We start from the raw sequence: 26,300 nt of genomic DNA on the forward strand, positions 1-26,300 counted from the left end.
TAAATTTAAATCCAATTAAATTTATCTATTCAAAATTATTTCTGTACTGTATCCAACTAAATTGGAGTGATAAAACCATAGCAACAATTAATATGGTTTACTGGTTATCATGATTCCATGCATGAAAATGCACCGAGTGTTAGACGTTATGCTCCAAAAGAGTGAAATAGCCAATATAGGATGAGGAATATTGATTTTAGTATTTTGGAATATCAAACAGCAGCCAACTGAGGGACATTGTTTTTTAAACAGGACAGTTCAGAGCAGACTTCCTGACTGACAGCAGGAGACAAGAGAGGAGGCAGAAAAGACTGCAAACCTCGGAGACCCATGATGTTGGTAGGTACTGCAGAAGCCTGGAAATGGCTATGTTCCACTGCAGACTTCGGTTTTATCTTACCATGTCTTTTCACAGTGTTAGAAGTGGGTCCTGAAGGAATCAAATCCCTTCAGTTCACATAGGGACCAGGTTAAATGAGGAGGAAACCAAGGTCCACTTTTCAGTGCAGTTTGATCAATGTACTATTGGCCAGATACTGGTGAGGCCTGGCCCTGAGCCACAGCTATCCACGTCAGATCTTAGTATTTCAACAATACTGAAACTGCACCAGCTCTTTAATTTGTTTTATTTTGATCGAGCAGCATAAAATCTGTTTGGCTGTAGCCACACAACCCTTTGTAAGAAAACTTCCTTCCAACTCTGATAGATCAGTCCATTGGACTTCCATAGCCCAAGAAGTATTGTTGTATTTGGCTACACAATGGTTAAATGAGTGAACTAATAGACCCTGACCCAGAGAGTGATCTCTCTAACTGCCCCATGGTTCACTTAGATCACTTAACTGACCTCTGCTGCTCTACCCATGTCAAGCCAATATCCACATTACAACAGCTGGTACTGGTTTTTATTTTAGTTCTGTAATTCCAACTGCAATTGATAGGTCTACTTGCACTAGTTCTTTCCATATCTGAAACTAACTACAGAAGATGAGAGACTGAGTCAACAAAATGTATTTGGATAATTTAATCTTCTATCTCAGTAAACGTATAGTAAACAAAGGTCCTGTTCTTATACAAACATCTGTGAAGTAGGTAGAACTCATGTCATACATAGTGATATATACTTACACACACACATGTTTAATTAACTGTATCAAAATCTGTCATACCAAGTCCTCAGAGAAATAATCTAATTAACAACATAGAGGATTTGAAGCATATGAGGATAGATGGCTGTTGCTCTACCCCCCAGAATACCCGTTTGCTACAAATGTACATAAAGCCACATATATTACGCACCCTACTTTGTAAAAGAGCTTACTTCTTAAACTCCAAGGTATTTAGAGAAGGAAATGGGTTTCTGTTTGGGTTTGTAATACACCTAACGCAATACAGCTTCTACCAGGCTCTATACATTTCTGTAATGCATGGTGAAGGTAGTTCATACAGAAGTTCTGGAGAATTCAGAGGATGCACGTTAGGTTTCTTCAGACATAGCTACACATTAGATAGACATGTGGACTATGACTATCACAACATGTAGGGAGCCATGCAGCCTCTAGCAAACTAGTGTCATTAGTTTGCTATGTCAGCTTCAATAATCTTTTTACATTTGTTATACATACTGTCCTCCCTCTGAGGCTCTCACAGTGTTTTTTCAAGTATTAATGAGTTAAGGAGCAATACATTCAGGTTCATTATTACCGCAAACAGAGCTGTTTAGTCACTGATAAGAGTTAAGGCCCCACAGTGACACCATGGCAGGGCTGTGGGAAAGAAAATGAATTTTACATCAGCATTTCTGTCACAGCTATTGAGGAATTCCCCAGAAACTTCAACAGAAACATGATAAAGTGTGGTGACAACACTGGTGACAGTCCCACTTTGAGCAGGACTTTGAACTAGATGATCTTCAGATACCCCTTCCAACCAACATTTCTGTGAATTTATAGTTCTCATCCAAGATCTTGGATCCTAAGATTCTGGGTGGATACGCAGTAAATGCAGTAAAAAAACCCAGCTCTTTTGGGACTGGTTATGTGGGCTATGGAATGCCAATTTATGCTATATTTGCTATCAGTAACAGAAGCCCAAGTGAAAACCTAGTTGTTTCAGTCAACAAAAAATGTTATAGTGTTATATGTGTAGCTCTGCTTTATGATGATGTTGGTGCCCAGCTCCCCCTAACACAGATTTCTCAGCTGGGCATTTTCCCTTCTTGCAATCACAAATCACTTCTTACTGCTGTTATATGCATTCCTGTGGATGAATCTGGCTGTTTTAGGCACCTTCTGCTCTCAGAGGTGAAGAATTTCCTGCAGCCACTCACAGCTTCTCCAGATCTTAATGTCATATCAAGCCAACTACAAGGATTTTTGTTGTCAGCTTGAAATGGGATTCATCCTAATCCTTAGCCGTCATTACTGCTAACCAGTACAGTTTTTGCAAAGGCTGACGTACACAAAACAAAACTGACTGAAAATATACATGCAGCTAAAGGATATTGGACAGTTTTTATGAGCTTCTAGCATTTTACTCTTTGGTACTTTTGGCTGTTGCATCCACAATAGAGTCAGTGCTCTGGTTTGTATAGTGGACACCTGTCAGAAAACACATTGTATCCATCTCCTACATACTGCTGCATCGCAAGTGCCTTGCTTTCCCAGTTTTCTATTTCTCTGTTGATTTTTATTTGATGTTCACAACTTCTGCAGAATCACCTGGAGAGTTTGTGAGAAGCTCTCAATATGACCCCATAATTCTTGTATGTAAGCTCTTCACCCACTTTCCTTCCTATTTCATCTTTTCAAAACATATCTGTTTGATATAGAGACACATTGAGATTTTTTGTTTCGAGGAGTAGACTTATGACCTGAACATCAACAGCAGAAATGCCAGTTTCTTAACTGCTTGTGCCCTCTTCTCTGTAAGATGAGTTACAGAGACTTTAATGCTTGACAAACACGCTTACCTCAGGTATTGCTATGATTGGTCCTGGTGGTCCTGGTGGTCCAGGTGGTCCCACAATACTGTTCCCATCTTGTCCTGGTTCACCCTATTTCAAAAGCATTACAGGCAGAAAACCCATTTACTAAGTATTACATTTCACACAGGTTTCTCAGAAAGAATAAAATCCATGCAATCTCACCTGGGGTCCTGGGTCACCCTTCTCCCCTTTTGGACCCTGCATGTGACAAAAAAAATGAGCATAAGTGATTTAAAATGAAAAATCGTGAAAATGTGCTTTCTCTAGCTTCACAAAAAGCACAACAGTAAAATGCAGGTACAGAATGATTGATCCCCAGCTCTCTCAAACCACAGATGGGGCCAGCTGGTTTCAACTCAGACCCTCTGAGGATTTGATGTTTAAAAGTATTTCCCAACACATTTGACAGAGTTCACAGATGACCAGAAGCAAATGGGCGCACAACATTTCATTAGTTGGGGATTAATTCAACAAGCCTTTCTTTCACTGCACTGAAATCAGCCATGCCTGGCTGCTCCTTCCTTTTTCAGCATGAACCACATCAGTTGTGTCCGGGATTGCCCAGTGGACTGGACAGGGGAACACAGGTGAGCTAAACAGTCATTTTTCAGGCAGGTTATTTCTAAGCTTGATCAGCCCCTCGATACAACTCACTGTACTGGGGATGCAGACAGCTTGTCTGGCATGACTGAGAAGAAGGTGGCAGGGGTCGAGCCGTGGGACTTGGTGGCTAAAGAGCTCTGTAATCCTCACGGCTCTTCAGCATGAGAAATACATTAAAATCACCTATGATCCTGTTGACTTCCCTCTAATTAAAAGCAGAGCTGATTTCTGAATAATTAAAAGCAAAAGGATCATTGAAGAATCGGAACTAGCCTCTGGAGATGCCTGTATCACTTCTGACTAATGAGGGAGGCAAGGGCAAGGGACACTCTGCTCCTGTGTTTGGTGTCTGAGGTAACTGCTCCAGGTTAAGTGGGACAAACCCAGGCCCAGCTCTCCACACACTACTAGCAAGTACTGTTAGGGCTCTTACTGATCCTTAAGACATAGGTTGGGGAGCCAGTGTGTGTTAGGTGGTCACAGATTATGATAGCCCTACTCACCACAACTCCAGGATGTCCAGCAATGCCAGGGAAGCCTGGTTTTCCATCTGTACCTGGCATTCCCTGCCACAACAAATATACTGTTATTCTCTCTAAACTGTGTGCAGTTTCATACAAGCAAGAGGCTACTACTCTTTGGATGAACACAGTATGGTTCTGAATGGACTAGGGGGCAGGTTTGTGGGGGGCTCCATGTAGTCAGCATCATCTCATCAGTCATCTGCTCTCTCCACTCCTCCTGCTATTTCTCCCTCTCCAGAGCAGGTTTTTTAAATGCAGCTTCAATCATTCTTCTCCACTACTCCCACCTCCGCTTAGCAAAAGGGTGAATTCTGTTGCTTTCCCCCAAGATACATTTCATGGGTTATTTCCACCCTTCAGTTAAGTGACTCTTAGGCTGGAGGAAGAGGAGGGAGAGGCATCGAATGTAGATGGGAGTTGGCATGTGGGGCGAAAAGTTTGATAGCTCCTGCTCTAGTTTAGTGCAGGACTGTATATTACTGCTAAGAATCTGATCAGTTACTCTCTTCTATGGGAAAAACAAGTATCACTCAGTAATGATAATGCAGTTTGCCAGGAGAAAAATCGATGAAAGAAGACTCTGAATTCTTAAATGACCAGATAAAGAGTGAACTACATTTTTTGCATCTGTTTTTCTGTGTCATATGAAAGAGCAAAGGAAATGACACAGAACAGCCTAATGATTCGTCCAAGTGACAGATTAGCCCTGTTTTTTTTAGTAATGGGGATATTTTGTTTGTTTGTTTGCTTGTTTGGTTGGTGGGGTTTTTTGGTGGTTTTTTTTGTTTGTCTGTTTGGTTGGTTTGGTTTGGTTTTTTTTGGGGGGAGTGTTTTGAGTTTTTTTTAGGAAAAGGCTGTTTTGGTTCTTATTTTTTGTTCTGCTTCAATAAAATATTTTTGGGCTTTTACAGTAGATCGTACCATGAAAATCTAGTAGACATAGACAATTCCATTAAAAGGTCAGCTCAGTAGCTGTCAAAAAGAAACTGAATACAAGAAATTATTGTAAAAGGGACAGGAAAACAAGAGCACAGAACATTACTATGCCACTGTATATACTTATTGTATGCCTGTAACTTGAATTCTGTGCACTGGTTTGCTCACATTTTCCATCTTGAAAAGGATCTAGTGGAACTAGAAAAACTTCAGAAAAGGCCAATGGGAATCATGGAAGGTATAGAATGGCTTCTATATGAGACATGATGGTGTAAGGTATGACTTTTTAGCTTGGAAAAAAGACAAACGAGGAGGTGGGTGAAGAATATTGTAGAGGCCTCTAAAAGTAGAGAGTAGTTAAGGACTCACACTTCTAATAGAAGAAATAGTGAGCATCAAATGAAAATAGCTGGAAGACGTTCATGGGATGTGTAGTTAAGTTGGCAGAGCACATTGCCGCAAGGTCTTGTAAGTTGTAGAAGTTTGCGTGAGTTCCAAGGGAGACATCAAATTCACTTGAAGAGATCTAATTGTGGTTCAGACAGCATTTCTAGCTGAGAAAGTCCCCGAGTCACAAATTATTGGAGTCCAGGTCACTCAGGAGAACTATGATTTAATACTTGTCCTCTTTTAGGGTCAAATTGCATCTAAGCATCGCTCAAACTGCACATGCTTTTGACATTGTTGGAGACAGGGTACTGGGATGGATGGATGTGACCCAATAAAACCACTGAGAATTATCTAATACGCTACAGGAGTGTCTTAAGGAACAACAGAGTTTCGAAGTATTGAAAGTCAAATGGTCTTCTCTGCTGCATTTCCGGTGTGAAAGAAGAAATTCAAATTAACAGTTCATAGGATGCAAAATCCTCTTTCTTCTTATGCCTTTCTACAGAACCACCAGCATAAAAAATGTAATGTGTCCACTTCATTAAGAAAGGATATTCTCACTGTTATTTCTATTTTTTGCCTGTGATCAGCAAAGCATGTGGCTCAGGAATAAAAACTCAGTCTATTAAGTTAAAGTATAATTTCTGAAGCACTCTAATTTTCATTTTATAGACAAGTGCAGGATAAAAGGTGTCTCTGAATGCTAATTGGATTTAGGCACCTAAGCAACTACTGGGATTTAGGCACCTACATGACTATTAAAAATTGTACTTCGGACTTAAGTCTCTTCAGTTCTTGTGGAAAATTATATGCATCTGTCTGCAGCAAAAGTAATTGGGCAGAGGAAATAACCTTGAATGAATAACCATGTCATTTCAGGCATGTTGGTACCTGCAGATCAGCCTCCTACTATTACAAATGCTGAATAATTTCACCAATTGATTTTCCTAATGAAAATTAATTTGGAAGAAAAGATCCAGGATAGGTAAGATGTTTTACTGTAAATAATGTATCCAGAGACATCCTTATTTCTAACTCCCTCCATATTTGAAGAACGTAGCTCATTGCTCAAATATAAGAGGACTAAGATCTTTATTAAACTGAGGGTTGAAGAGGTATTTGATTATTTTTAAATGGCACTGTAGTCACTCCACTTACAATATATGCATGTGTTTGAAATGTATCTATCACATCAACAATAATAATTACTAGAACAAGGGCCACAGAACAAAGCACTTGTATGTGTAATAATTAAGAAAATAATCTATAGTCTCAAACAGATTAAAAAGAAGAGTTAAACAACTGTCCTATGCATCAATGCATCAGCTTTAATGATCATGCTGACAAATATCTCTGTGAAACAGCAACACTCAAAATATGTAGAGCAGATGGAATTTATGGCAAGCAAAGTCCTGATACATTGTTGTTCTTTTTAAAAATAAACAAGCAGATGCTGCTAGAAGACTGTGATAATGCTCTTGTAAATATTCAGCAAGCAGAAGGGTAGATTCATAATTGCTTTTATCTAGCTTCCTAAAGCAACTCTTGATTTCAGTGCTGTCCCAAATGCAAGAGAAGCTTTTGTTTTATTTATTATTTTATTTTATTTTATTTTATTTTATTTTATTTTATTTTATTTTATTTTATTTTATTTTATTTTATTTTATTTTATTTTATTTTTTATTTTTTCTATGAGTCGCAGCACCGCCCTCTGCTGGCTTAGGCCTGCAAAAGTCACGCAAGTCAGCCAGGGACTGGCAAGAAGCAGCACAGATACAAACAGAATCTTTAGGGTGGGCTCCAAGAGGAGTCCAAACCAGAACAGACAGGGGTAATGACAGGGAAGACTGGAAAGGAAAGAATGGACTCCAGCTCCCTTCATTTCAGTACTAACACCGTGTAAAGCAGTGTAAACTGACGGGTTTCCCTGCCAACGGGGTCTCATGTCTAGAAGCTGCACTGATCCAGAGCAGCAGGTCTAGGTTGCACAGTGGTGCATGGGGTCAGTCAGACAGCTAGCACAAATTACAGCTTGGGAGGTACAGGCTGCACATTACGGAAACTGTCTTTCCAAAGAGGATACTGAAGCACCAGAACAAGATACCCACAGAGTTTTTGGAACCTCCCTGGAGGTATTTAAGGCTCAGTGAGACAAATCCATTGCCGATGTGATCTAGTGTTGGTGACAGTATAACTTTGAGTGTGATATTGCACTAGATGACCTCTAGAGGCCCTTCCAACCACCATTTCTCTAATCTTGTACCTCCCAAGTGGTCAGGTGTGGGTTAGGAGGATCCTGGCTGCAGGATGATGGGCAGGTTCTAGCACAGATACAGACAACAACAGTGGCCTCTCTGCTGAACACCGGATTGGGGTTGTGCATGGCTCCTGATGCCTCTGCACAACATGGCATGAATCTACTACTGTACCACAGACAAGTGCCATGGGGGGAGTGCTCTAGTGTGGGATGCTAGCTACACACTGTGATATTAAGGAGTAGGGGGGCATGTGGAACTTAGTTTTTTACAAAAGCTTTGCTGATTTTCATCATTGTTCTGGTGAAAATGTAAACGGCCTCACAAAACACCACGGCATCATGCACCTGAGGATTTTAAATGCAATTTTAACCATATTTTAAAAAGAAGTCTTAAGCAACAGGTTACACTGGCTCCTGATAATCACAATTCAACTGAGAAAGTGTTCTGTTTTTCCAGAGAAGCCTCCCTGGGCTTTAATATGCTGACAGAGCAAGAAATGTTCATTATCCCCTGCGTGCATTAAGAGAAGAAAGGAAACTAAGAGGAAGAAACAACTGAGGTTTTAGATCAAGTTAAATGAATTTCCCACCTTTGAACCTGGTGGACCAATGTTGCCTCTTTCTCCCTGAAATGGAGACACAGTAGGGCTCAAATAACGAAGTGAACAGTAAGTACAAGGATTTTAAACATGTATGTTACTTTCCTTACAAAAAAAGGGACTGAATGGAGTAAAATGATTAGCAAAAATAGGGCATATTTTTGGTAAAGTGATGCTGAGCATACATTTGTGAATTGGTTCTGGGGGTTTAACCTCCCAGTTGCCACCCACATCTTAGAGTTTCTGGTCACCACATATTATTTTTGCTGAGCATCTACCAAGCCACATGTCTGAACATTTTGGTGTCTGAAATTGGCACATGGCAACATTCCCCAGATCTACCAATGCCACAATGACCTTGTGCCTCCACAAATGTCCCACTATCTTCCTTCAATACAGTTAACTCAGCCTCTCCCACACTACTACTGTCCCCATCTACCCAGCCACCGTGTCATACCATGAGCAATGTAATGAGTGCTGCACTGTTCCACCTTTGGGACTGATTCTGCAGTTCTCTAGCTCTGAGTGGACATGATTCCTTGATTTCATTACAGACAGAGAACATGCAATTTAGTTTATTTCATTTGAGATAGAGAATATAAACAGGAATAAATCAGCAAGGAGCTAGAGCCATTGCCTCAAATGTTATGTTTATGCTTACTGTCTTTTAGGAGTGTTTATATTCATGAATGCATGAAGACTGTAGACTGTTTTTTAATGAAAACAATTTTTCATAATAATAAAAGTGAAAGCAGAATTTGGATCTATTCTTACTTGCTAGGAAAGAGAAAAAAACTTTGATCATGGCAGGCCTTCTCTGACAGCTCTACTGGTCTGGGGTATTTGAAGGATGAAGGATATATGAAACATAACTATACCTTAAACTCTTCATGATGCATTAGCTCTTGGTTTTTGGAGGTGGGTGGTTGTTGTATTTTGCCACTGTTGCCTAGTGAAGTCATTTATAACTGTGAAAAGTAGGTGTGAAATTCATCCCCATGAGAATGATAGTGTATTATAACCACTTTAGAGTAATTTTGCTGTAGTGTATCTGATTTTGTAAGATGTCAGGCAACAGTCTGTTCCTTTCTGTGTCTTCATGATCTTGGGGATGAATGACTCAAGATTAAACAACTAAAATCTTCATGTAGGTGGTGAAGTCTCTTGGCCAAGGTTTATGACTATCTTTTCAGTCCCAGTCCAGTTCTCAAATCCTAGGAATCATGCTACCTCAATTTCTGAAGTCTTTGTGAAACAGTATTTCCACAATATTTTAGAAACAAAAATTCTAGTTAAGGGCAGACAATAAGTTTTTAACAAAAAATGGAGACTTGGCAGCTACCCTTGTCCATAGAGCAGCATCATGTGAGAGCATGTCTATTTAGCCAGTCCCTTGCAGTATCATTCACTAACATGTGCTGTGCAAATACTTGATTTTTTCACTCATAAGTACTGTTGTCCTCCGGCATTAACAGGAGTAGTACCCAATGTAGGGACTTTTTTCAGCCCTATAAGCTGAGCTCTATAGACTCTAGACATAGGGAACTGGCCAGATCTTTGATTGCTCTTGTTCTATGGGACATGCATGCAGTTGTTGCTGGCAATGTGCTTTCTGGGTAGTCAGTGATCTGTGCTGTGTGTGTTCAGGTGTAAATTTTAGGAAGAGAGGATGGGGCCCCCCATCTAGTATTTTCCATTTCCTGCTCCCTCAATGTTGCTGTCAATTCCCAGGGCAATGAAGACACTGAATTTCCTTAACTCCACATTTAAAGTGCTGAAAAGGTGTTGTCATGCTGTACTATTAACCTGAGTGGTACTCAAGCTTTACATAGGAATAGAAAAAGCCTCTTCCTGTCTAAGACCCCATTCTGTGAATCTACCTTTTTTTCCTCTGTTTTTTAATCTCTCCTTTTTTTCCTCATGGGTTACTTAACCAATAGCAGCATCAAAGTGGAAAAATTCAGTCACTACCGAGCTCAAATAAAAACCAAGGCAAAGTAGTCATGACATCTCCCTTCTTCCCCCCAGCACCTTCCAGAACGTTTTCCTATCACTTTCTGGGATCATGCCAGAAGGTCTCTTCCTGCAGGTTTCTCTTTCAACAGCACACATGTAACCTCTTGGAAACCAGAATGATGTATAAATGAGCAACAAAGAGAAACTGTCAAATGTCCTAAAAAAATTAAACAAAAATGCCATGTTACACCAAGTACCTTGGAATGTAACGGCCCAGCTGGTATTTACTCACTGTTCTGGTGTGGATGTGAAATAATACTATTAATACACACTCTGGGTGGATACCCAGTGTAAATGGGAACAAAATTTGTCCCATACTTAGTCAGTATATGAATGTTAAACAAAAGCTGTTTTGTTAAGGCAAATGCTGGGAATACAGAAATGAAAAATATATGCCAAAGGAAAATAGGTTAGCTTTCAAGTGTCCCTTGTTACAGAGGGTACCTTTGGTCCTAATGGCCCACGCTGTCCATGTCTTCCTGCAGAACCCTATAAAATTACACTGAATTTACTGGTAAATCCACGTAGCATTTCATAATACTTTCTCAGAAAAAAACCTAATTCGTAACCACAACTGTTACAAAAACAATGTTGGAGACCAGTAGTATCAACAGAGAGTAATAAAATGTAAGCATTGTTTTAGATTTGTTGTTCTAATAAATAGTGCCTTACTCTATATTATCAGGCAAAGATCTAAAGATTTTTTTTCTTACAAAGACAACTTTAATCTTGTCATTGCATACTATACATATTTTTAGAAAATATTAGAAATAAAGTTGTCCAAGTGCATTTGTTGCAAGGGATTGCTTTCAATTGCTTGCTTACAATTTTTTGCATTTGCCTCCTTGACTGAAATTAAGATATGTTACCAGTTTAGAGACAACTCGGCATTGTCTTGCTAGGTTTAAAAGTAGCTTGAAACAAACACTTGGGGATGCAAATTCCTCTCTTGTCTCTATACGGTGACATCAGTTGTAAAGTACAGTTATGACTCTTTGATGGTAAAATGAACAGTTCATTATCGATCATTTTAGAAAGTTGAATGGAAAAAAAAGAATTCAACAAAGTGATTGAGTTGTCTTCATCTGGAATATGAAGACAGGACACTAATAAACCAAACACCAACAAAACTTTACACTGGTCTGTAGAAGAAAGAGAATAGAAACCCTGGAAATGATAGCTGAGCCTACAGACAAAATAAATTTGATACTTCTACTTCAAAACATAACCACTACTTCTCATAAAAGATTAATAAAAAATTCAACAGATACAAATATAATGCAAATAAATGTAATTTATTTCCTAGCAGCTGCTTTGAGTTACAGCCCTCTTAGAAGCAGATACTCTATTTTCACTCAAACATAACCAGGAACCTCTGGAGTTGTCATAGGGTGTAAGTGGCTCATAATGCTTTCATGCAGTACCAGTAAGTATGTATAATCATTTTCATGATTACAGGAAAGTTCTTTGCCTTCTTTACTGACTCAGACTTTATGGACTGACTAAGCAGTAACAGGAAAACAAAATTCCAGGATTTTGTTCAGCTGCAATAAGAGATTTTTTCAGCATTTATAGCTGAGTGACTTGCAAAGAATGCTTGTTATAAAACCACAACTGAAAGTAAGACTGTCATTTAGGCAGGTCAGAATGGGCAATTTTGGAACTAGTTTTGGACATCTCATTTTGGACACTAGCTTGATTCAGCTAACGAATTCTATTCTTATTTTTGTAACTATTTTTTGTGCCACTTTTTTAGTATCTAGGAAAAGATATAAGAGGGGGAAGAGGTCTCTAAACTGAGTCAGCTATAACTACAATGACTCACAATTACTAGTACTTTAAACCAGTACAGTAAAGAGCTTGTCAAACTTGCTCCTGTCTCCAGTGTTCAATTCATTTCTGATGATTCATGGTATCAAAGAAACGGGGTTGTACAGGGCCTCTGGAGGCCGTCTAATCCAGTTGCCCCCTGGAAGTAGATCTCTCACCAGGTCTAGATCAGGTTAGTCATGGCTCTGTCCAGCAAAGTTTTGAACACTTCCAAGAACAGAGCTTCCACAACCTCCCTGGGCAAATTGCCCCAGTTCTGCACCAACCTCCTAGTGAACAGGTTCTCCTAAGGTTTAGCCTGAATGTCTCAAGCTGCAAATTGTGACCACTGTCCCTTGTTGCACCATCTGGCACTACGAGGAACAGTTTGGCTTCATTGTATTTGCAATTGCCCCTCAAAGACTTGTAAGCAACTATTAGATCATGCCTTTGTCTCCTTTTTGCCAGACTAAACCATTTGAGCTCCTTCAGCCTCTCCTCACTGGTCATGTACTCAAGGCCCCATGCCATCTGTACAGCCCTCTGCTGGGCTGTCTCTGTCTTCTCCACATCTTTCTTGAAGTGGGGTACAAAAAAAATGGATTCAGTATTTCAATGCAGCCTCACTAGCCCTGAGTAAAGGGCTAGAATAATAACAATTCTGTATCTGTTGGCAATACTCTTTCTGATGTATTCCAGTACAGGGTTTGCCTTATTTGCAGTGATTGCCTAGTATTGCCTAGTATTCAATCTGGCATCTACCATAACCCAAGGTCATCATCATCAGCACTTTCTCCAAACTTGGGCAACAAGACTCATTCTTTCAAAGCTATGCTTTGAAATTTTGAATGTTTCTTTTGGAGTGAGCACAGGCGCAAGACTTCTGAAGACCAAACTAGAACAATGCAGGCAGCCCTGGGAGGAGGAATGCTGGATAATTGACTGCTTTGGTGAAGGCATCATAGGCTGCAGTTTTGATGTTATTGCTAAGAATGAAGATAAATCCAAATGATCTGGTAAGTACTGATGCATTGTATTCCCGTATTCCTTACTTGGTGTTTTAAAGTGGCCCACACTAGCAAAAATCTCCTGAGACATGGTGATGGGGGGAAAAAAATCCCTTCTTCTGGGACATTGCTTCCACACTGCTGGGAACATTTTTTTAGTTTATGTATTTCAGATTATGCACATTTGATTGTCCAACTATAACATTTCAGTTTCATTAGTATATGTAATTTATCTTCATATGCAAGAAGGGCATCTATTAGGGTAAAACAAGAAATAGAGAGCTAGATAATACAAAAACCCCCATTTCATCCTTTAATGTCTCAAAAATATACCAGAGCAGAATCTAAAAATCACCAGCTAACCAGGTATCAGAGAAATACCATTCAGATTCTTTGGAGGACACAGTTATTGTAATGTCATTCTAGAGCAACTGAATCCAATGCAGTGCAGTGACTCCAAATCTATAGCTGAGTGGGACTATGTGTTTCAAAAAAGCAGAGAGGAGGATACTTTTGTTTTTGAAAAAAAACCCCAACCAACAACAAACAACACTCCTCTCCCCTAAAACATCCACTTACCTTTGGCCCTCTTGATCCTGGAATTCTGGATTCACTTAACAGGCCAATGCTACCTGATCCTTCCATGTCCTAATGGAAGAGAAAAAATGCTACAGACTTTAAGAATTTATCTTTTTTTTTTCCTCTTTTTTTTCAACTTCTCTCTTCTCTGGAGTCCTGTAAAAAACTGGAAAGATACTGAACACAAATATTTTTATCTTTTCTGATTAACCTTTTTTTGAGCCATGCATGATGTTCTGGAGATAGGCTCCACTCAAATGCAATAAGGGCATGTTGATCTTCATTACGGAAACTCTGGTCTTTACAGTCTTGCCAATTTGACTCCATTTCTCCAGCACTTCAGGCTGGTCAGCATCAGGCAGAAGTGAGACATCATCACAGCGTTAAGTATGTGCTATGTTTAAGCATGCTGTAGCAGTATTTTTCTGTTTAGCATTTACCTGCTACCTGGCTACTGAAATACTGTAACGACTAGTAAGGGTTACATAACTGATTTAAGGCAGGGAGAACTTGCAGGCAGTTTGTTAAGAGCAGCAATCATTATGCAAAAATAAAGGTCCTTCCTAATTCTCACAGTTGAATGTTGAACTCCTGCCTAAAATACAGCTTACTGAAATTAAATTGAGCAGAAAAAAAATGTTCTATTACAAAAATTGTAGAATTAATTATGTTGGAAGGGATCTCAGGGGCTACCTAATCCAACCTCCTGTTGAAAGCAGCATCAACATTGAATTCAAACCAGGTTGCTCAGGGCTTTGTCCCCTCAGGTCTTGGAACCCTCCAGAGACGGAGGTTCTGCAGCCTCTCCAAGCACCTGTTTCAACGCTTGGCTGTCGTCAAGGTGAAAAATATTTTACTTATATCAAGTCAGAACCTCCCCTGTTTCAATTTATGATTGTTGTTGCTCATCATTCTGTGCACCACTGTAAAGATCCTGGACGTTTGTCTTCTCAATAACCTCCTTTAGGTATCAGAAGGCTGCTAAAAAGTTTAAGCCTTCTCCAGACTAAGCATGCTCAGTTCCCTGAGTCTTTCCTCATAGGTCATGTGCTCCAGCCCACTGAACGTTGTTGTGGCCCTTTGCTGACTTCAGAAAGATCTCTGTGAAGTGGAAGACCTTGAGAGAAGTGTCCATATTTCCTGTGGAGATTTTCTAGGGGTTTTAAAGGAGACTACACAGAAAGCAGCAACCTCTCTCCAGCTCTCGTTGTTCTGACTGCGACATTCCAAATCCATGGCAGAACCAGAAGCTGCCAGTTCCAAAGCAGGCAAAGAAATAAAATTGCAGGCTGCTATAATTATCTTTTTTACCCTCAGCACCATCCCAGCCACATAAGCCCTTGCCTTATGCCTAATCTAGAACTTGTCAGACTGTGCTTCAAACCATCTGGATGAATCATGCCAGCAGGAAACTGTTCGCTTGCTTTTAGCTGCAGTTTTAAATGCAGCTGTGCTGGTTTAATTATTTCCTTTTTCTGATAAGGGAAAATCTTGATCTTTCTTCGCTCCACTTCCATGCTCACAGTCATACAGCCTTCATTTTCAACATCAGTGCCATGTGTTGAATCCTCTCACTTTCCTGTGAGCCACTTTAAATCACTAAGATGGCAGAAAATATGTTACTTTTGGGGTGTGGGATGATTCTCTAAAATTTTAGTGAATTAAATTGGCTTGTGGAAGGATTGATGGAACACTGGATGTTAGTGTGTATGAAGGGCAGGAGTGTGCCAGGAATGGCTGCAGATGGGAGGAGGAGCACGGGCAAAGAAGAATCTCCACCTCTTAGGGACAATGAGCCCTTGTATCAGCTTATCATGTTTAGAGGGGACCCATACTCCTTGCCTACTTAGCTTTCTGCTAGTTAATTACTTGAAATGGCTCAGATTACCGTAGGTCTGATGCACTCTGGAGATGGCATAAGGGAAAGTGTGGAAGACCGATTAGGTCAGCTTAAGCTGCTATGGAATGACAGCCTAATGCCGAAGCTATGGCATTAGCTGATCTGACTCCAGTGAAAAAGAGGGATCTCGTTCTTTTGCCCTTTTCCACCAACTCCATGAGAGCAAGAACAAGAGAAGCAGAAGGAGTGCACAGCTGGAATCAGGTCCTTCCTTTCGGGGTCCAAGGTGGGAGACATTGAGTCATCAGGTTGGCTCAAGTCCTTTCATGCAACTTCACCTGAGACTGAATGTTATTCAGACTTTCATTTTGCTCCTCCCTCAGCTATCAGTGTATCAAATATCAACAGAAAATCTGATGATATTCTGTTTGGCCTGTTTAACCAAACACTCACTACTTAAGCAAAACCACAAGCTGTGTTTCTGGGTCCTTCTTTCCCCTGCCTCCACTGTGCCATTTTTCCCTTTAAGAGAGTGCTTGATGCCTGCTTTATATAACACACCATAGCTTTTGACATCTGTATGTTTTTAATGGGTTTACCAGGTACCTTCTGCAGCTCAAACTGTTCTTTTGGCAAGCATAAGTGCCAGCAAACCCCATGCCATTTGTTTTTTGCACATAGCTGATCACAGATGCTAACAAGTGCTAACAGGAATGTTTTGCAGAAACAGCCTTACAGCAATAAACAGACTGCCAACCAAAAGGTAGTGTTGCCCTAATGAACTGACAGACCACGGTGCTGCCTTAACAGATGGCAGGGGTGGGCATCTAAAAGATCAGCTAGAACTAGCAAGCCTGTTAACAGCAGTATTCCTCTCAGGGAAATGGCAATCATGCCAATTCTGTTTGGACTAGATGGAGTTCAAGATGAAGCCAGTCAAGATATTGTTGCTGCAGTTAGAGCTGGGATCCTTCTGTGTTTGTGTCCATAAAAGTGGGGATTTCCAGTTTTCCCTCTCTCCTGCTCATCTGCTAACTTTGCTCCTCTGAGACTTAGGTATCAGAAGTGTCAGAGTTTAGTCCTAAGTACCTACCTGTAGGGGAACTCTGGCAGCATAATGAGGCAAAGTTGGCTTCTACTCAAATAGTGTGAATGGGGAAGAGTGAAGAATCTCTTAACATTGGATCCTCAAGGATCACTGTAAGTCAGTGAAGCCATCATCCTGGGCTAAAACTCAGATCAGGCCTAGGATGAAAATGCGACTTACCAGTAATCCTTACCTCATTCTGAGACAAGTACATATTTATTCAGGGAAGACTCTGTACCAGCCTTTATAGTGTGACTAATTTAATGCAATGGAGTGTTTGTATGCTTAGACTTTATGCTGTTCCTTGCTAACAATTGCAGTGGTGGCAATCAAGAGCTTGTGAACTGCTGGAGAGATTTTTTCATCCATTGAAATCCACTGACATCAGTGAGATTATTAATCAGTAGTGTATATAGTACAATATTATTTAGTCAGACATCAGAAATCAGAATATGACTCTAAACAAGCATTAGTGGTCACCTCTGTACTTGGAGTACTCAAAGTGTCTCTAGAGTAAAGAAAAGAGAAATACAAAAGTGGTAGTGTAGACACTAGGAGAAATGTGTGAATAAACTGGTATCTTTTAAACACCACCACTTTACTGCAGCAGTTCTACAGATGACCAGTAGTTTTGGTCAAACATTGCTTACTTCTCTGATGAAACTACCCTCAGTTTCTATGCAAACTTGTATTATATCCCATGACATAAAACCCCAAAAACTCTAAAAAGACTTTCCTGAGCTAAATAGCTAAATTAGAAATGAAAAACACATGGAAAAAGAAAAAAAGGGAAGACTCATATGTGAATATTGATGTAGGCAATTTTTAAATCTCTCTTCACAAAAGCATTAATGCAGCAGCTCTAGTTCTTGAACCTGAGTGTGCACCCTTTGTCTTTCTGTACTGCAAAGCCACTTTCTGCTCCAAAAAGATCATCCAAATGAGCAGTTCTCAAATGACATGTAAAACTCAGCTTGAGCTGGCCAGATCTCATATTTCAGAGTGATGAAGTTATTATTTTTAGAAGTAGAAATAGTAGCATCTGCAATATTTTTTTTTTATAGAACATTTTTCTTCTGAGTAGAACAGACCATGAGGACAGAAATGTCCAACATCTGTCTCTGTATTTACATGTTACAGAAGTGACATGCCTAAACTAAACTCGTGGCCTCAAGAATGACAGCATAGGAAAAGTCATAGCTTAAGGGGGACCTGCAGTTTGATTTTAATGAATACTTTCAGGTTTCTATGTATATTTAGATCCTTACTCTAAATTATTTACATGAAAAAAATGTGCTAAAGAAGTTTTCCCTTATAGTACAGTATTTGAGTATTTTATATTAGCAATGATATAAGCATCAAAAATAGCATCTGAACACTGGTACTGCTGAATAGTTTCATGAAAATTGCCCAAAGAAATCCATTACTTCCATGGTCTAAGTATTGCCAGTTATATGGTCAAATATAAAAGGAATCATAGGCTACTCCTAGGCAAATTTCAATATAGAGCAAATGACTCTGTCATCAATTCAGCCTTAAATAGCTGTGAATTACACAGGTGATTACTCTATTTCTCCTCTGAAGGAAGTAGATCCATAGCTACAACAAACCCCATAATAGCAAAATACCTCAAATCCCAAACTGAAGCTTAGTCCTGGGGCTCCAGGAGGTCCAGGGGGCCCAGGGGGCCCAGGAGGTCCTGGTGGTCCAGGTTTCCCAGGAGACCCAACAGCACCAGCTTCTCCTTTGGGGCCTACTGATCCAGTAACTCCAGTATCACCCTAAAATAAAAGGTCAGTCTATTGGTATACTGAACATGCATAAGTAGATGCAAGTAAGTAGAATCATAGAATCATAGAATGGTTTGGATTGGAAAGGACCTTAAAGATCATGTAGTTCCAACCCCATTGCCAAGGACAGGGACACCTTCCATTAGATCATGTTGCTCAAAGCCCCATCCAACCTGGCCTTGAACATTTCCAGGAAGGGGGCATGCCCCGATCATCTCCATGGCCCTCCTCATGCCCTGCTCAAGCAGGTCCATGTCTTTCTTATGCTGGGGGCCCCAGAGATGAACACAGTACTCCAGGTGGGATCTCAGGAGAGCCGAGTAGAGGGAAGAATCACCTCCCTCGACCTCCTGGCCACACTTCTTAGAGAAGTACTTTGGCCAACTGAGAAGCCAAGTTTGCCGACTTCATTAGGTTTCACAATAATAATCTTTTAGACTTCTCAGCTCTTTTCAATAACATGCTGTATTAGAGTGATACTGTTATCCTACAAAGACACTGTCTTTTTTTTTTACCTTTGGACCAACAGAACCAGGAAGACCTTGATCACCCTGTAAAAGAAAACCAATCCTAATTACTTACAGTAAGAGCACTAGACAGGCAACAAAAACACATTTATTATATTTTTGCTTAATTAAAATATCCACAGATTTCTGTGTTGTTTAATTTGATGTCATAATGTCCTTTAGATGAAACATTAGACCTCTTAGTTAAAGAGAAAACAATCTGTAATTCAGGAGTTATAATATCAAATGAATAGCTCTGGTCTGGTATGCAGACAGGATGCAATCTTGTATTTCAATTTTTGCTGCAGATCTTAAAAGTCTGGAGTACACCGAATTAAGCATTGTGGGTCACATCCTCATGCTTCTGAACTTAAATGTCAAAACTCTCATGGGATATAACAGAAGTGGAAGCTGATCCCACACAAGTTGTCTAGGGCACTGTTCAAAACAAAGGATATGATGATGAGTATGATTTTATGGGTCCTCTGCAGCAATCAAGCTATTTGATTTGCTTTTATACACTTCACTTAGATACTGTTTTTTCCACTTCTAGTTCATGGAATAGACAGAAAGTCACAGCATGCAAATACTTCTTTTCCAAATTGCATTGAATCTAATGGAATTAATCGTTATATTGGCAAGCTCCTGTCCTTACTCATTCAACAGAAATATCGCTTGAGTAAGGTCTGAAAAAAATGAGTAAGCACCAGGAGTAAAATGATAACGTTTTCTTCCAAAAGTGATGGCAAAAAACCACATCAAATTTCACTCCAAGGAACAAATTCACTTCACTTTCAGTGCATCCTGCAGTTTCTCCCTGTAGTCATCTCTGGATTAATTGGGAATAATGATTAAAAATAGATATTGCAATATAGATTAAATCAAAGTTTTCAGAAAAAATGAATAGTAGAAATGGAAAAATCTTATTATCCCAAGGTGCTGGGGATTGTATTGAGCAGGTGCAAATATGTAGTGCTTCATTTCTAATTACACTTTTATCAAATATACACAATGCAGAAAATAGGCTCAGTGAGGCAAACCATTTGAGTTTTTGTCCTTTTTTTTGAGGATTATGCCCCTTTTGAAAATTTAATTTTTCTTCCCTTTCCACATCAATCTCTTCCTATAATATGCAATTCAGGTTCAGTTTACTTCAGCTAGACTTCTTTCTGTTCTTAGACTCCTTTATGTAAAACACATACCACTGACTGCAATGGACACAAGTTTTGGATGCCTGCTTTGTAACATACATACTGCATTTTCTGGATAGCTGCTAGTTCCCATGTGTGCTGCAGTTTTACCAACCTCAGGCTTTTGAAATCACAACTCACATCCTTCAGTCTCCAGAGGAGATTTAAAAAAAATCTTGTGATTTAAAAAATAAATATCAATATTCTGGCCATTTAGGACCTGCCTTTTCATTTCCCTTACAGTATGTGAGCTTTCAATGTACACTTGGGAATCTACTTTCAAGTTCATGTGCATGAAGTGTGGTGTAGAAGCTCACTAGAGGATGAAATTTTTTTGTAGTCTTTGTCTCTGTCGTCTCCACATCCTTCTTGAAGTGGGGTGCAAAAAAATGGATTCAGTATTTCAAATGCAGACTCACTAGCCCTCATTAAAGGATTATATTTATATCTTTATATCTGTTGGCCATGCCTTTGTCTCCCTTTTGCCCAATTAAATGGTTTGAGCTCCTTCAGCTTCTCCTCATGGGTCATGTACTCAAGGCGCCTGGACATCTCCATAGCTCTCTGCTGCACCGACTCTGTCTTCTCCACATCCTTCTTGAAGTGGGGTGCAAAAAGAATGGATGCAGTAATTTGGGGAAACTTAAAAAGAGTGGCAATTTTGCAATATATAGTTTTTGGTTCTATGGCAACACAAGAAAATCTATCTGTTGGATGCTATCATCCCTTGCTCTCATTTACATGTTCCCCACTCTTCCCCTTTTGCTAGCCATAGTGCTCATCTGATCATGCATGAAGCCAGCCAGTGCAGCAAGTCAACAGAAAACTAAGTAACCCTTTGCTGCCAGGTTAGGATGCTGAAATGTCTCATCAATGGGTGAATGAAGGCTGGAACTGTCACAAATGTGGGGGTGGGATATGGTAGCTGGGGGCAGCAGCAGTGCAGTAGTCAGCATTTAAGACAAATAAGAGCGGCTGCAGAAGTGTACAAAACTTGATGTGTCAGTAGTCCACAGAATCCAAACTTAAGTAATTCCAGTTGCCCTGGTACACACATGTGCCACAGAGGGCACTTTCTGCAGGGAATATGCTGTCAGTCTGTGCCAGTCTGGACTAGCTGGAGTTCTTCCTTTCCCCCTACACACTCACCTGCATGAGTCCAGTCATGACTGGCTTTTTACTGGCAAATCACAACAGAGTAGCTCATATTGCATTTTGAATATCGCATGCTGCAGAAAATGAGACTGTACCCAACAAGGAATTCTGGATTTCTGAATACGCCTTTTGAGATGTGTTCTAATAAGCCATTAGCAGCTGGATTCAATTAAAAAAATATTGAAGCCATCCAACACTGTGTTGTAGGGACAACTATTTATGATTTTTACAACCTAGAATTGACAAAGATTTTCCACTGAAGTAGGAGCAAGACAGATGTTTAACTTACCTTTTCTCCCTTCTGTCCTGGTGGGCCAACCATGCCATCAAGACCAGGAGGACCTTGAGGACCCTGTAGATGGTAGTAAATCTACAAGTGAGACAAGTGGCAGGTGCCACTTGAGAGCCCTCTTCCTAGCACATGCATGTAAGTACTTTGGACCAACAGATGATACAGCATTATGAAAGACTAATGTGTAGCACCAGGTAACACCTAACACCATTAAGTTCTAACATTTGTATTTCTTGTCTTCTACGAGTTTGGCTTCGTATCAAAACAGTATTTAAATATATTTTAATAGAAAACTGTATCAAACAATCACAAAATAATAATAAAAAAATATAAATGAACCTAATGTAAATAAATGTTAGCGTGCAAAATAATGGTGCTATCCAAGCAGGTTTTGACAACATTACTACAGATGTGATGGGCTTGAAACATGCACTTCAGCAATCCATGCTTTTGGCAACCTCAGTGCCAGACGAGAGCTATCTGAGAAAACGTTGGTATTGACAAAGTCAGAAAGTGGCCCAGATTTTCTGTGTGATGCCTCACTTTAATTTTGCCTTGAAAAATGTATATTTAGTTCTCACCCAATTACCTGTGTTGTATCCATGACTTTGCATTCATTTGAGTGAGCAGCGAGGCTGGGAAAAACTGGCTTTGCAGGGTCAATCAGTACAGATACTGAAGTCCAGCCCACAGTAACTATACATGCAAGAAAGGGAACAGTTACATGCATATTTGCATGCCCTATGTTTTTAAAATTGGGCTCTGAAAGCCTTTAATTAAATTTACAGTTGTGCATTCTGGCCTCTGAGAATCTTTTATCCATTTATTTATTCATCTCTTTTGGGGAACGATATAAATGGTTGCAGAAGCAGATAGAAAAAATTCTTTTTCTCTGGTGTTTTCAGAATGGTCACAAAGGCCTCATTTTCCCTGCCCTTCTTACTTTTTTCCCCCTGTTTTTGCCCTTTGGATGCACTGTATTTGATAGAATAACTAATCAATTCTTTTTAATATTAAAAAGATCAGAAATATTTTCAGTATGTTTCAAACATTTTCATATTGTATTTTGCCATGATTACATAGACAGAGGAGGATTAGAAGAGAGGTTGGGCTAACAACAGTAGTTGTTCTAAATTTTAGTGACTATTTCCCTTATACTGCTTAGCAATTTTAAGTTTCATTGCTCTAAAATTGCTTATTTCCTTTACAGCTTTTGAATAGTCTCTCTTATGTAGCAAGCAAGCAACACTTGGAGCTTTGTTATTCACTTCAGGGTGTATTCATGCATTTGTGAGCTACTTTAAAAAAATAACCATAGAAAATATCCATATACAATGCCATGAAGCAATTTAACGTCACGTAGCATTTAGAAAGTATGTATTTAATCAGATCAATATCACATCAGTATCAGATGCAATATGGAGCAGTTAGTGAAGCGGTATTTCCCATTACAAAAGGCAGCCTTTACCCAAACATTTCCAAGACATGTTTCTCATGAGAAGATATGTTATATCACAAAGTTCTTGATTTAGCAAGGACTTAAGCCTGCACACAACTTCAAGTAATTGGCTAGTCTTCTTTAATTACACAACTATTTCAATGTGTTACTGAATGAGGATTCCCATCCAAAAATTTCTGCTGTGAATAGATCTTACTTCATCTATCCAGAGTGTGCAAATGTGTGCAAATCTTTGGAGAGCAGCACTACAGTTTCTTAGGTCATCTGCAAGTGTGGGAATGCATGGGTCTGTACTGTTAATAGCTGGAGTTTTCCTTCATCAGCCTGCAGACTTGTCATGATCTGATTCTTCTGAAAATGTACTTTAGTAGTCTGGTTAACATTTAACTTCTCTTTTTTAATTGATATGTTTCCCAGGAATTATCCTGAAAGTGGACAACGATGATTTCTGTTGCATCCAAAAAATGACTGGCTACAAGTAGTTAATATTATAGCCTGTGAAATCCTAGATTGCACAACAGGGAACACATTAATCTTTAAAACAGAAGATGAATCAATACATATTTCTCCATTTTCTTTGAATTCTTTTTACATTATTACTTTATGACAATTTTAACAAAATGTCCTAGACCATTCTAGTCACTTTATCTTCTACAGATATAGAAACACCCCCAGTCATGAAGTTGAAAGTACATTTTGAATAGAAAAGATGCTATTATAGAGGACCTTTTAATCTAACACTGCACTTTGTCAAATGCAGCAAATAAAGCATTATGGTAATTGTCTATTTTACAAGACTTGCCAATGGATTTTCTTAAAATGGCAGTCATAATCATCAATACAATTTGATCTGTCTTGGATTCAGAAAAAAAAAAAAGGTACTGTTGGGAGCATAACAGTTAGATGAAATCTATCCAGTATTTCAGGCTTTTATATTTTAGAGCGCCATCCTGATTACAATCAGTAGATGCAGAGAATAATGGCTGCAGCAAGGCGAGTATGATTTGTTGTATCAGTAGAGATGGGAAAGGGCAGGGAAACTGAGGCCAAAAGCATGTATTTATTTTAAGAGAATAACAATTCTGCATCTATTTGGTTAGTTCATAAAAACCTATCCCGATCCATCCTACTCTATTTAAGCTGTTGTGGGGAATTTTCCACCTTCCAAACTTCACGAATCATTCCTAGGCAGGCTAAAGCCCATATGTATTTGAAGTTATTGTCTCTTAATTTCTTATTTTTCAGATATGCTCCAAGATTATATGGATCTTGGTTTTGTTTGTATCTCAAGCATGAAAAGCGGTTGATATTAATTTTGATCACTATATCTCATGTTGATGCTGACTGCCTGAATGTGGTTACTACCTCTTTTTTTTTTACATCTTTAATTTTTGCTTTTCTGTTATTGATCATAGACTCTCTTTGTATTTTTTTATTGTATTTTTTAAAAGAGAATATCCTCTTTTATGGGAAAATATGCCTGGTCATAAAGCAGACTGCTTCTGACAGTAAGCCTTAAGATGCTAAGCATCTTCATTTCACTGAAAAATTATTATAAATTTTAAATATATGAGCACTAGGGAGCAACACTGGTCTGTATTAGAGGACAGAAGACCTCCAATTATTTTCTGAGGATACTGTGGTTCTGAAGGTACTGTGGTTCTGAGAAATGTTGCCAAAATAGACATTTTCATGACAGGTCTCTGCAGGACTTTTTAGAACACTTGATACTCTCCTAACTCCCAGAGGATGTGATTTTGTTTTAGGTTTAAGCCAGTCATTCAGCGACTAGATATGACTAGAAATAGCTTACCTTCAAACAATTAAAATACAAAGTAAGGTAATTAATTAATTGAAAACAAGGAAAGACTGGCCAGGTACTGCATTTATATAATAAAGCTATGCCTTTTTCCTGGTTATATTCTAGAAGGACTTCTGTTCATGCTTAAAGTGAGACAAAAGGTACTGGAAAGCTAGGAAAGCTAGGAAAGCTGTTATCTAGCTGAAGAAAAAAAAGGAAGAGAGTTCTTGAAAGAGGAAAATTCAATTTATGCTAAAAAGTCCCTGCAGATTATGTAAGTGATTTAGCAAACTTCATTTTCCTGAAAGCACCACAGGAAAAATAATCCTTAGCCTTATTCCGTGTTGGTAAAAGCATCCTTATATTTATTTATTCTGGTCCAGATTCACCAGTAACTGTCTGCCAAATGTACATCCTCCTGTGGAGTAATGTGCTTTGGTTAACTAGACATTTATTTTGTTATTTTATTTTGTTAAAAATGTGCATAAAATCCAAGCTCTTCAATTAAAAATATTCTGCAATATTATTAAGAATTACACAGACTGTAAGCCTTAGAACTTAGTGTTGTAGGACAGAAACAACATTAACGTTTGTGCACAAATGGGTACTCACTTCAGGGCCTGGTTCACCAGAAGCTCCATCTTCCCCTGGTGACCCAGGAGGTCCTATACCTGAATCGGGTGCTGGCTTTCCTGGAAGACCAGGCAGTCCTGGAGGGCCTGGTGGTCCAGGAAGACCCTGGATAAATCAGCAGCATTGTTAGAAATGGCCCTAGCCAGGTTCATTTGTATATACATGGAACAGGAAAATCTCACACAGACTGTTCAGGTTCATAAAACTCTTAAAACCCCTTCTGCTTCATTAAGAACCAATTTTAGTTTCACAGATACACTCCTTACATAAGGTCACACTGACTTCCTCCATCCTTCCTCTCTGAATTTTCATGCCACCTCATGGCATGCGACAGCAAATAGGAAGTTAAAAACCAAAAAAATTCTGTGTCAGCTGCCTGTAACCTAGTAAAGACCTTAAAAATATTCTAATTATCGATCTAATGTTAAGAAACTTAACTAAAATGAAATCAAGGGATCACTGAAAAGGGATCAGGGAAGTTTTTTCTCTACTCATTTCAAAGGGTTTCTCCATGCTATTGCTGGAGCATTGAGAATCTGTACTCATGGTCAAGACCTGACAGTGCTTAGTGCTGTAAAAATTGCCTCTGCTCCAAAGATCTGCATGGACATGAGAAGACCTATCTAAATTGAATAAAATGAATGAAATATGTTACTTTATATGTTTATATGAAATAGTACATTTGCAAATACTCTCTCATGTGCAAGTCCATCCTTGTTACTGATTGCATTAGCAGGCAAACGTGGACAGTTTGAAATTTTGGGACATGGCACCGTAAGGCAAGAACTCTTTAATTCAGACTTAGGGTCATCTACAGGATTCTGTTAGGAAGATGGTCATC

The 26,300-nt window shown here is 39.2% G+C and overlaps 1 protein-coding gene across 8 annotated transcripts in view; it reads right to left on the bottom strand.

The window, feature by feature from the left end:
- COL15A1 (collagen type XV alpha 1 chain) overlaps window positions 1–26,300 on the bottom strand; it is a 158,950-nt gene that overhangs the window by 46,735 nt on the left and 85,915 nt on the right. For 4 of the 8 annotated variants that reach the window (XM_072853510.1, XM_072853511.1, XM_072853508.1 and 1 more), the window contains exons 13-22: window positions 25,439–25,564; window positions 21,564–21,626; window positions 18,939–18,974; window positions 18,262–18,414; window positions 13,707–13,775; window positions 10,756–10,800; window positions 8,287–8,322; window positions 4,093–4,155; window positions 3,149–3,184; window positions 2,972–3,055 (exon numbers count right to left, since the gene is read on the bottom strand). In XM_072853510.1, coding sequence (XP_072709611.1) covers window positions 2,972–3,055; window positions 3,149–3,184; window positions 4,093–4,155; window positions 8,287–8,322; window positions 10,756–10,800; window positions 13,707–13,775; window positions 18,262–18,414; window positions 18,939–18,974; window positions 21,564–21,626; window positions 25,439–25,564 — 711 coding nt within the window. The remainder of the gene's footprint in view (window positions 1–2,971; window positions 3,056–3,148; window positions 3,185–4,092; window positions 4,156–8,286; window positions 8,323–10,755; window positions 10,801–13,706; window positions 13,776–18,261; window positions 18,415–18,938; window positions 18,975–21,563; window positions 21,627–25,438; window positions 25,565–26,300) is intronic. The other 4 variants (XM_072853512.1, XM_072853509.1, XM_072853513.1 and 1 more) reach the window with 4 other exon arrangements.

This window comes from Ciconia boyciana, chromosome 2, assembly GCF_034638445.1.
Source record: "Ciconia boyciana chromosome 2, ASM3463844v1, whole genome shotgun sequence".
Classification (NCBI taxonomy): Eukaryota; Metazoa; Chordata; class Aves; order Ciconiiformes; family Ciconiidae; genus Ciconia; species Ciconia boyciana.